Source organism: Triticum dicoccoides, chromosome 3B (assembly GCF_002162155.2).
Source record: "Triticum dicoccoides isolate Atlit2015 ecotype Zavitan chromosome 3B, WEW_v2.0, whole genome shotgun sequence".
NCBI lineage: Eukaryota > Viridiplantae > Streptophyta > Magnoliopsida > Poales > Poaceae > Triticum > Triticum dicoccoides.
The window spans coordinates 233,129,161-233,141,179 of NC_041385.1; the positions used below are offsets into that span (position 1 = coordinate 233,129,161).

The window sequence follows — 12,019 nt, forward strand, 5'->3', positions numbered from 1 at the left end:
ACAAACTAGACATTAAATATGAAACAATAATGCTCTCTGACTCTGAGGCTTCTAGGCTCAAATTCACACATAGTGAGCTCCAAAAAATTTGGCTGCAAGAGGAGATCAAAGCAAAGCAGAGATCTAGAGATAGAGACATTAAGGAAGGTGACATGAACACTGAGTATTTCCATGCAGTGGCAAACCAAAGAAGGAGGAAAATGGCTATCCACTCTTTGGATGGCCCACTTGGGCCAGTCACTGACACTAAGGAAATGCTTGGAATTGTTTGTGACTTCTATAAAGATCTCTTCAAGAAAGAGGAAAGGTGTGGGATCCAGTTGGACCCAACCTTTTTCTCTGATGAAGAAAAAGTTAGCATTGCTGAAAATGAAACCCTTGAGGCCCCCTTCTTGGAAGAGGAAATCAAAAAGGTTATCTTTGAATCATACTCTGATGGTGCCCATGGACCGGATGGTATCCCCTTCTTTTTTTACCAGCACTTTTGGGAACTGGTTAAAAAAGACCTGATAGCCATGTTTGAAGTTTTTCATCAAGGGGAGCTGGCTATTCATAGGCTTAATTTTGCTATGCTGACTTTAATCCCAAAAGAAGCTGATGCTTCCAGTATGAAAAAGTTTAGGCCTATTAGTTTGCTAAATTGTAGCTTCAAGATCTTCACTAAGGTCCTCACAAATATACTAGCTAGGATCCTGCAAAGGCTCATAGCTAGTAACCAGTCAGCCTTCCTTAAGGGCAGGTATATCTTAGAAAGTGTGGTTACAGCTCATGAGATTCTGCACTCCATCCACTGTACCAAGAGGCAGGGCCTAGTACTTAAGCTAGACTACGATAAAGCTTTTGACAAGGTAGATTTGGAATTCCTTGAAGAGCTGCTTAAGAAAAGAGGCTTTGGAGATAAATGGGTCCATTGGATCCTACAAGTAACTAGAGGAGGATCAGTGGGTGTAAAGCTAAACAACACTCAGAGTGACTTTTTCCTTATAGGGAAAGGTTTAAGGCAGGGGGACCCCATTTCCCCCCTGTTGTCCAACCTGGTAGTTGATATTTTAACTAGAATGTTAATGAAAGCATCAAATCATTAGTTGATACAAGGGCTGTGTACTGAGATTTGCCCCGGAGGGATAGTATGCCTCCAATATGCTGATGATACTATTTTGTTTTTAGATAATAACCTAGAACATACCAGAAACCTTAAAATGGTTCTCTCTAGTTTTGAAATGATCTCTGGAATGAGAATCAACTATAGTAAAAGTGAGCTCATACCAGTTAACAAGGATGCATCTGAAGTGGGGGAGTTCCTGGAGATACTAGAATGCACTAAAGGCTCCTTCCCCATTAAATACCTTGGGACACCTTTACACTATGGTAAGCTTAGAAGAGAAGATGTCCAACCACTTATTGATAAGATTATGACAAGGATTGCTGGATGGAGAGGGAAACTTCTTTCTTACAAGGGAAGAACTATCCTCATCCAGGCATGTTTAGCTAGTATTCCTGTGTACTTACTTTCTTTCTTTAAATTTCCTAAGTGGGCAATAGAACTTATTAATGCCCAAATGGCAAATTGCCTATGGAATGAATTTGAGGGGCGCAGGAAATTGCACTTAGCTACTGGAAGATGGTCTGTATGATGAAAGAATTTGGGGGCTTGGCATCCCAAATCTCCATGAGGTCAACCTCTGCCTCTTAGGATCTTGGGTTAAAAGATACTATGAAGGTGAAGGGAAACCCTGGAAGTTGGTGATAGACCAGAAATATATGAGGGGCAAAACTAATGTTTTTGCCCCAAGCACCTCCACCAGTACCTCTAGGTTCTGGAAAGGAGTGAAATCCATCATCCAAACCTTCAAATTTGGATATAGATGGAAAATAGGGACAGGAGACAAAATTAGGTTTTGGGAAGATACTTGGTTTGGCACCACCCCCCTAGCAGTACAATTCTGGTACATCTATATGGTTTGCAATGAGCAAAACAAAAGTGTCAGAGATGTCTGGGATGCTGAAACACTGAAGTTGACCTTTAGGAGGAACTTTGATAGTAAGATGATGGAACAATGGTACAAGCTAGTGGAGATTGCTAAAGAAATCATCTTCGATGGTGACTCTGATGCTCAGATCTGGCAACTTGATAATAAGGGTGTCTACTCCTCTAGTTCTTTGTACCATGTGATTAACTTTAGAGGGGTGCAACCCTGTTCCTGCCAGCTGTTTGGAAACTGGTAGTGCCTCCAAAGATTCATGTCTTCCTTTGGCTGTTTTCCCAAAACAAGCTGATGACTAGAGACAACCTGAGGAAAAGACATATAACCAAACCACTTGATTGTGTTTTCTGTGCTGAACAAGAAACAAACCACCATTTATTTTTTTTGACTGTGTTGTAGCCAGGAATATTTGGTCGTTTGTCAATCTCTTTTTCCAAAAGGACTTGGGTACAAACTTTGAATCTGTGGCCCGATTTTGGATCTATAATAAAAAGAATTTAACATTAAACGTAGTTAGTTCTGTTGTCCTTTGGCGTTCATGGAAATATAGGAACTCTATGATTTTTAATAACACCATTTGGACGTCTATTAATCAGGTGTGGAGACTGATACACAGGATGCTCAAGTTCTGGGTGGTTCTGACCCCAGAAGCAAGCAAAAGCTGAGTGGAAGAGTTCTTGAGTGCATTGGCGAAGCTACTCCAGCAACCCTGGATGATCTCATGTGGCTGAAGGCCAGGAACCCTGGATTGGATGCTGATGTATGTTGGGACAACCTCAAGATCTCTGAAGACGGCGGTTTCTTTTCTCCTGCCAAGAAGCGCGACACTGACGACAAGACCATGGTGAACAGTCCCGTGTCTACCCTCGCAATCTGCTGGTCGCCCCAAGCGGCCCTGGCACCACCACTTAAGATGAGGGGCGCAAGCGAGTTTGTGGTGTGATCTCACCCCTATTTTAACAGACGCCTGTTTTTGCCTTCAATGTGTTTTCGTTTTTGCCCTTTGGCTCTCGTCGAGCAGGGCTGTAATAACGGTTTAAAGTCTGGACCTATGAACTTTAGCTTAGAAGCTATTAAGACTCTGTATGGTTTCATTCTGGTTAATGGAACCAGGGAGAGGCCTCCGTGTTCTTCTAAAAAATGGTTTTTGCAAATTTTCTCTTCAAATTCACGAAATAATTTTTGGTTTCATCAAATTCAATAAATGTTCATCGATGTAAAAAATGTTCAAAACTTCAAGAAATGTTCATCGAATTCAATTTTTTGTTCGTCGAATTTAAAAAATGTTCATAAAAATTACAAATTTGTTCACCGACCTAAAAAATTATTTATTAAATTCAAATTTTATTCATCATTTTCAAAAACGTTCATCAAACTCAAAATTTGTTCATTGATTTCAAAATTTGTTCATCGATCTTTCAAAAAAATGTTCTTGAATACAAATTTTGCTCATCAAGTTCAATTTTTTCATGAAATATAAAAAATGTTCATCACTATTAAAAAATGATCATAAAAGTTTTTCATTGAAATAAAAATGTTTATTCTTTCGAATTTGAAACATTTTTTTCAAGAAATTTTTTAGTTTCGAAATTCACAATGTTTTGAAATTTTACAACAAATCCCGAATCATTTAATGTAGAATAAAACAAAAACATAAAAATAAAAATAAAAAGTAAAAAATAAAAAATAAAAAAATCAGGGGTGGCCGCCCCGCGCATGGACCGGCCCAACAGGGTGCCCCTGCGCTACCGCAACTGGGGGCGCCCCACGCTCCATATATGAGGTCCCCTTCTCGTTTGCTACTCCAACCAACGCCGTTGCAGGATTGTTACTCTTTATGTCTGTGACAGACCGCGCTCTTGGGATAAAACGGCCTGCACTTAGTGCGTCCCATTTTTAACATGTGTTTTGTATTTCTTTTCATTTCCAAAAAATGTAATAAAATATGTAAGTACTAATTGTAAATAATATGCATAATATAATTGTAAATATGTATTCATTTGAGGATCTGCATAAGGCACAGCAGGTTCATACACAAATCATATCAAAACACATGAACACATTTAAAGCAATATAAAAATCAAAGCATTAATACTTTTATATACTACATGAAAATTTTATTAGAAACTTGTGAAAATTTGAAATTATACCATAATTTATTTGCATATACATATTTTCTAAAATTACTTTAATATTTTTATTTAATATGCAAACACTTTTTAGAATTACACATGTTTGTATAATTGTAATTTAAGTTTATGAATTTTACCAAATTAATAGTTGAGCATTTTGAAATTACATGAGCTTCTTTTAGTGTAATTTACTCCTATATATTATTTATAATTAGGATTTACATATCTTTTATCAATTTTCAAAATTGAAAAAACTAACATGTTGAAAATGGGCCACACCAGGCGCGGTCTGTTATAGACATAAAATACAGCAATCCTACTTAGGCATGAAGTGTCGTTGGATGGAGTGGTAGGAACGGGACATCAAATGGTATCGCAGGGCAGATTATTGCATATCATGTTTGAGGAGCATTTTAGTCTAATAATCAAGAAGGCAAAGCCTAGTCTCAAGGAAGGAATGCAATTCTGCTTAGATTATTTGTAAATGCTCATGTATCCCCCAACATGATGTACATCCATGTGTATATATTTCACCCATTTTAATGAAAAAGAGTTACACTAGGGATTTTCCCGTACTGTTTTTGCTATAAAAAAAAGGTATCACGGGAAGGTAGCTAGTGCCGGCAGGTGGGACCCATCCGATGCCACACGTGCTATTACTGTTTACTTGTCAGGGGTTTTTCGTAAGAAAAATGGAAAACGGAGAGACGGGGGTTGCAAAAAAAAAGGCCACACTCCTATCTTCATCGCCCGATCACTGACACTGATAGCGAGGCACACGTCACGCTGGCACACCTTGTACTGTTGGCGCGTTGCAACGAGCAAACGGCCCATCTCAATCACGAGTCCTTCTCATTTGACAACGATCCATTGATTACCTTCTTGCTACCTTAGCCCTTAAGCAACATGGCTCTTTATAATGCCTTCGCCTTCCAAGCTCCAAGTACTCAGCAGTTAGCTAGTTTTTTCTCAACAAAAGAAAGTAAATAGAGGTGGATTTCACATTTCAGAGGGAAAAATGGTGGCCGTCGACCCGGAAGCCCTTCCCTCCGCCAAAGCCGTGAACCACCAGTTCAACGTGGTCATCGACGGCGCCGAGACGACCATCCACGAGGGCGTGCTCCGGTGCAACGGCGGCACGCTCACCGTGGTCAGCCCGGGCGTCCTCGAGGTCAACAGGTTGCAGCACGTGGTCGTGCGCGGGGGCGGCGGCGGCGGCGACGTGCGCTTCGCCCGGTGCGGCTTCGCGGCGGCCGAGGCCTGCGGCGCCGTGTCGTTCCACAGGTGCGACGCGGTGCGCGTCGACGGGGCCGGGGAAGTCGCCGTGCGGCGGTGCAGGTCCGCGGACGTGGAGCGCGCGGGCACGGTGAGCATCCGGAGGTGCAAGGGGGCCGCGCGCGTGCACGGCGCCGGGGAGCTGCGCCTCGGGCGGTGCCGGGAGGCGGACGTGGGCAACTGCTCGGACGTGGCGCTGGGGCGGTGTCGCGAAGCGCGCGCCGACTGGTGCGGCTCGCTCGGCGTCGCGCGGTGCCGGTCGGCGGACGTTAGCCGCTGCGGCGCCGTGCGCGTCGACCGGTGCGGCGACGCGAACGTGTCGAGCTGCGGGAGCGTGATGGTGCGACGCGGCAAGGTGAACATGGTGGAGGCGCATCAGCCACTACAGGGTTGGCAGGAGCAGGCCTTGTGTCAGAAAGCAGAGCCAGCCGACGCAGTGCCCATGGAAATCATGAGCAAGTGACGAACATATGTGTGTGATACTACTATTATTTGTATGGTATTACTGTTTTTCGTTTTTCTTTGAGCACATATGATACTACTATCTGTGTACTGCATAGTACAGTAGAATATATTTCTACGATCTGTATGTTTCCGCTGTACTCCATTAAGTTCTGGACAATGTGTCGTGTGAGATTCAAACATTCAGATATCAAATTCTTAAGAAACTAATATAATGTTAGATCCTCAATGTGACGCTACTAACTTCTACCACTAGAACATTGAGTATCTCTAGGTAGGTAATAGTAGTAGCCGTGAGGGCATTTCAACGCCGACCCTCAAACCGTCCGCATATGTCTGGAACGCACAGTCCAAACTGTGGAGGGCATCAAACGCGGGACTGTATCGGTTCGCTTGGCGGTCCGAACACATTTTTTCCCGCAAAATAAAGATAAGGTGGGTGGTTTTACGGGAGTCCCGACAACAACCACATTGAACTCCGACACCCCAGGCCTACTGAATCCGGCATCCCGGACTCATTTTCTTCCACTTCGCCACCTCTCCCCTTTGCTTTGCATCCGCAACCTGTACCTCCAGCGCCAGCGTTGTACCTCTCTGACCGCCACACAGGCATTGCCGGACGTTCACAACCAGCACCGACGCGTCCGCTCGCCTTTTACGATGGCGCTGTCCACCCTGAAGCCGTTTGTACCCACATACACTCCACCACCCTGTCGACGACCTCCATGGTGGCCACCATGCCCGACAGGTGTTCGATCAAATGTCATTGAGCTTATTTTCGGACACCGTGTCATTTCAAAGTAAGAAGGGTGGCGGGGTACTCGATCAAGGAGGATGAGTTGTTGTGCGATGCGTGGTTGGCCGTATCCGTGGATTTCGTAGGCAGGAGCAAAGGGGAACATTCTGGCAGCAAGTGCATGAATCCTTTCATTCACAAAAGCACATTGCGCCCTATGACATGCACAACATCCATGATCGCAATATGAGGTCGTTATCATATCAATGGTACGACATCCAGACCATCATCACCAAGTTTTGTGACATAGTTGCTCAACTGGAGGCAAGGTTGCCATTGCGCGCTGCAGAGAAGGAGATCGTAAGTTTTGCTTCTTCTTCCTCCAATTGTTGATTGAATCATTTATTCACTCAATGTTGCTCTACACATTGTGTAGCACGTACACGCTGTCGTGATGTACCACATGAGAGAGGGACAACCATTTACTTACACACACTGTTGGATGAAGCTGCAGGGGTAGTATGTATGGGACGACATGATCCGTTGAAAGACTTGTTGGACATTGAATTTGAGACATTAGACTTATTTGCATGTTATGTATGGATGATTTGTGCTATTTTCTTTTCGAACTTTGATGAATATCAACTGGTTTGCATTAATTTCGTCTGCTAATTTGAAACCCCGCTTGAAATATATGTGGGACAACGTTGGATGACCGTCTCCCGCATCTGTATCTCCAGATTGGTCCGACCTATCCATGGAAGGATGCGGAAGAAAATTTGTGGGTCGCCATTGGAGATGCCCTCAAGTAGCAATGCATATTAATGAATTGTTGGATTCCGAGATACATAAGAGCTATGAGACCATGTTAACAGCATGGTTAATAATACAACCAGCAATTGCCTATAAGAAGTTTTTTTTTAACACAATGCAAATGCAAGCGCTCATACACTCACCCTTATAAACGCACACACGCATACCCTACTCGTATGAGCACCTTCGACAGACTGAGCCGGCATATCATCTTGAGATTTACGAAGTCACCGTAAGCGCCTCGTCGTCAACGGAAACGTCTCCTCCCGCTAAAAGTGCATCACCGGAAATCCTGAAATAAATCCAGGAATAATGCGAGCACCAGGACTTGAACCCTGACGGGTTGGGGATACCACTATCCCTCTAACCATCCAACCACAGGTTGGTTCGCATTGCCTATAAGAAGTCGACATGTCATCTATAGCCAGCCTAATAGTCGCGTGTACAATAGTAAACTTTTAATATGTACTCCCTCCGTTCCTAAACATAAGCCTTTTTAGAGATTTCAATGCATACTACATATGGAGCAAAATGAGTGAATCTACACTGAAAAATGCGTCGATATACATCCGCATGTAGTCCATATTGAAATCCCTAACACCCGTTTGGATGTTGATATTGAGACCTAGATATTGATATTGGCATTGGGCAGCCTGAATCCCATTGTTCAGGTGGTTAGGGAATTGAGTCGTTGAATTGGCCCGAGATATTCACTGGCCCGCTTTCGCAGCCTGTGTATCTATACCCGAATTCAGAGGTCAGCAGCTCGACTTTGGCTGATATTTGGGATCAAGCACTCGACATACCGCTTCGCCGCACTCGAGGGAAAGGAATAGGCGAACGAGCAGGAGAGGAGGCGGATAGAGGCGTGATGCGGAGCTCCCTACGGCACAGGCCAGTCCCTCTCCGCCGTCATCCTTCTCTCTCTTCTCTCCCACGGATCTCCAAACGCGCTCACTTCCCCTGGCCGCCATCTATCTGACCCACCACCACATGCCCGCCTCCCACGACCAATGGCACGGCATCCACTTCCCCCATGGATGCTTCTTCCTCCAGCCCCACGGCCACCGTACCCTAATCATCAATCTCCTCTAATCCCCACCCGTAGTAATTGCCCACTGTATGTGCTTGCCTGTTGAGATTTTTTTCCTTTTGCAAGTCAATGGATTTGGACATGGATCCCAACAGGCAAATCCAAAGTATTTGATGTGGGTTGTGCGTGATGTTGGTCTGTTAGCCGTGTGATGTTGATACAAAATTTTCTTTTGGTCCTTTTCATGCTTGATTAATTGTACAATTTGTTGATTCATATGTTGTACAAATACTTGATGCATATAATTTAGTTTTAGAAATTTCATGAAAGTACAATGTTCATCTCATGAGAATGTTCATCTTATAAGAAATGAGCAATTCCAATATATCAAATGGCCATCCAAACAAGCTTAAGAATTGAGCCTCTCATGTGAATTCCAAGTGTGAATTCTTTGCACAGCTAAACAACAGAATTTGGGTTCAATGTCAGTATCAAAGTCCTGGAGATTTAATATTGAGCCCCATTCAATTCCATGGCCTTGAATATCAACATCCAAAGAGAGCACAAAAGGTCTTATATTTAGAAACGAAGGGAGTACTACTTTACTAATAGTTGACCCACCTTACAATCTCACAAAGTGTCTTGGGTCTCGTGTTATAGCCGTCTCTTATTGTACGGCCCGCTTTTCTTCTCTCTCTTCTTCTCTCTCCTCCAACTATGCAAAGATATAATATTTTAGTCCTTATAGCCTGCCTATGTCACCTTAGAGCATGGTTAATAGTAAAGTCAACTGCTGGCTACATGATATTGCCATGTCATATATAGTTATTATTTATAGTCACTCATACAATAAGTTAGCTATAAGGTTGGCTACAAAAGTACTACTTTTTTCACCTTCTCTCTATCTCTTTCTTCCTATTTATTGCATTTTCTAGGAGGATGCATATAGCTAGGCTTTTGCATGAGAGCCCACTCCCATCATTTTCCATGTCTCTCTCCTCCATATAGGCAAAAGTGCCATGTAAGTGGGCTATAACCCCATTTTTTTCTTGCTCTATAGGAAATGACAGTACACCTATGGAGGATGGTGATGTCATTCAGTTGGATATCTAGGCAATTGAGTACTTGTGCTGATCTCGCTCATATGAGTGTTGAGGATCCGAAATATCATGTGGATATTCCGAGCACAAGTAAGACTCCTTCGCCTTATTAATGACTTAATATTAAAGCTAAAGCAACACCCCTCATTTTAGCAGATTCTATTGCCAAATAGGATGCGAAAGAAATTCTTGCTAAACTCTTGAGAGAAGACGGGATAAAATGGGTGCAAGGTGCCAAAGTGAAGGAAGTCAGGGAGGATGACAGTAACACCAACTTTTTCATTCAATTGCTAATGGGAAACACAGAAGAAAATTGTTTAGCTTGAACACGATGAGGGCGCCATTGTAGGTTAAGAGAACCTTACAACATGCATCTCCGATTATTATAAGTAGCTCTTTGGATCCCCTGTGTCTAACTTAGTGTCGATAGATGAAAACACACCGGGAGATATTCGGTAGCTCTGTCCAGAAGGGAATGTTGTGTTGACAGAACCCTTCATGGAGAAGGAGATTTATGAGGCGATATTGTAGATGAAGAATAATAAGGTGTCTGGCCCCACTATGAAATTTAGTTGGAGATGTTGGGTGATTAAAGGGGAACAATTACCTATGTTTTAGAATTTGTTTGATGGCGAGTTTCAGTTGTTTTGGGACGGTTACCTTGCTTCCTAAGAAGGAAGATGCAATAAGAATTGATGAATGCAAGCCCATTTTCTTGCTAATGTTAGTTTAATATTTCCACCAAAGTGGGTGCAAATCGTCTAACATATTGCTCACACTTTGGTCCATCCTACACAAACGGTGTTCATGCCTGGATGTCAGGGCATCTCCAGCCGTTTGGCCACCCCAAGGCCATTTTTCTCACCGGCGAGAGGTGAGCCGGCGAAAGTTTTGGGCTGGGGGCTTTTTTATTCCCAGCCGGTCCCCCACGCCATGTCTTTTCCTGGCTTCCGATTGGTGCACGCCGCATGCTGGTCTTGCTCCATCCGTGGTCCTGCCGCATGCACATGGGAGAAAAAGAGAGGAGAGGGGAGAGACGAGAGAAAGATCCAATAGCCCCACAGTCAGCCATGTAAAAGAGTACCGCCGGTGTCCCAGGCTGCTCCCTAGGGGGCTGGTTTTGGGGTGGGTTCGCGGGTGCTATTTTTGGCCAAATCCAGCGAAAAGCAAGCTCTTGAGAGCGTCACTGGGGCATTTTTCTGTCACCGGTGTCAAAAAAGTGGTCCTGGGGGCCTGTAGGGGGACGGCTGGAGATGCTCTCATATCCTTGACGAGGTGGTCGTTTTGCATGAAACTATGCATGAGATTCATTCGATACTTGCCGGGGTAATCTTTAAAGTGGATTTGAGGCATATGATGAAGTTAAGTGGATTTTCATGTAATAGGCATTGTGTATGAAGGGGTTTGACCCTGCTTGGAGGCATCAAGTTCAAACTTTGGTTCAAGGAGGTAGCGTGGCGGTCAAGGTATATCATGATGCAGGACACTGTATTCACTTTTCAGACTTAGAAGGGTTTGTGACAAGGAGATCTTTTGTCGCCAATAATTTTCAATATTATAGCAGATGTGCTGGTTGTCCTCACTGGTAGAGCCAAGGAGAACGGTCGGGTAGGTGGTTTGATCCCACGTCTAGGGGATGGTGGGTTTTCCATACTACAATATGGTGTTGACAAGATATGGGCAAAGCGATAAATATGAAATTAGTGTTGTGCCTTTTTATCAACTGTCAAGGCTTAAAATTAATTTCCATAAGAGTGAATTGTTTTGCTTTGGAAGCACCAAAGAAGAAGAGAATAATTACAAGTAGTTTTTTGGTTTTCTGATTGGTACGCTCCCATTTTAGTTATCTCAGGATACCAATTCCTCAACGTAGGCTAACAGATAAAGAGTGGAAATATATTGAGGATAGATTTGAAAAGAAGCTTAGCTGTTGGAAATGCTCAATAATGTCCTATGGTGGACGATTGATCATCATAAATGCAGTGCTTACGAGTTTGCCTATGTTCACTCTCTCTCTCTCTCTCTCTCTCTCTCTCTCTCTCTCCTTGAAGTGACAATAGGGGTGCGGAAAATACTTGGTTCTTATTGCTCTCAATTTTTCTGGTAGAGTGATGAAAATAGGGTGAAGTGTAGCCTGGTGAGGTGGGATATGTTGTGCTGGCCTAAGGACCAAGAGGGACTAGGCATCGAGGATCTTGAGGTTAAGAAGCAATGTTTTCTAAGTAAATAGCTTTACAGGCTTGCTTCCGAGGATGATGGGTGCGGATCCAGTTATTGCGAAACAAATATCTACACTCTAAGACTTTGTTCTTAATGCATTGTGCTTAATAATGGCTTGGTTCTTCATTGTTGTAGCAGATAAGATCAGCATAAACATGATTCTCATTTGTTTTTGCACCATTATATCTATCTCTATCGCCTTGATTCCTATTGTTTCCAGAGTTTTATCTCTCTTGTTTTGTTGAGACTATTGGTGTAGTTGG

At 43.3% G+C, this 12,019-nt stretch overlaps 1 protein-coding gene across 1 annotated transcript; it reads left to right on the top strand.

The window, feature by feature from the left end:
• Nucleotides 1-5,048: 5,048 nt before the first annotated feature.
• LOC119275682 lies at nt 5,049-6,023 on the top strand. Its single transcript, XM_037556575.1, has one exon. It carries the CDS (start codon nt 5,136-5,138, stop codon nt 5,853-5,855), a length of 720 nt encoding a protein of 239 aa, XP_037412472.1. The 5' UTR covers nt 5,049-5,135; the 3' UTR covers nt 5,856-6,023.
• Nucleotides 6,024-12,019: the final 5,996 nt, after the last annotated feature.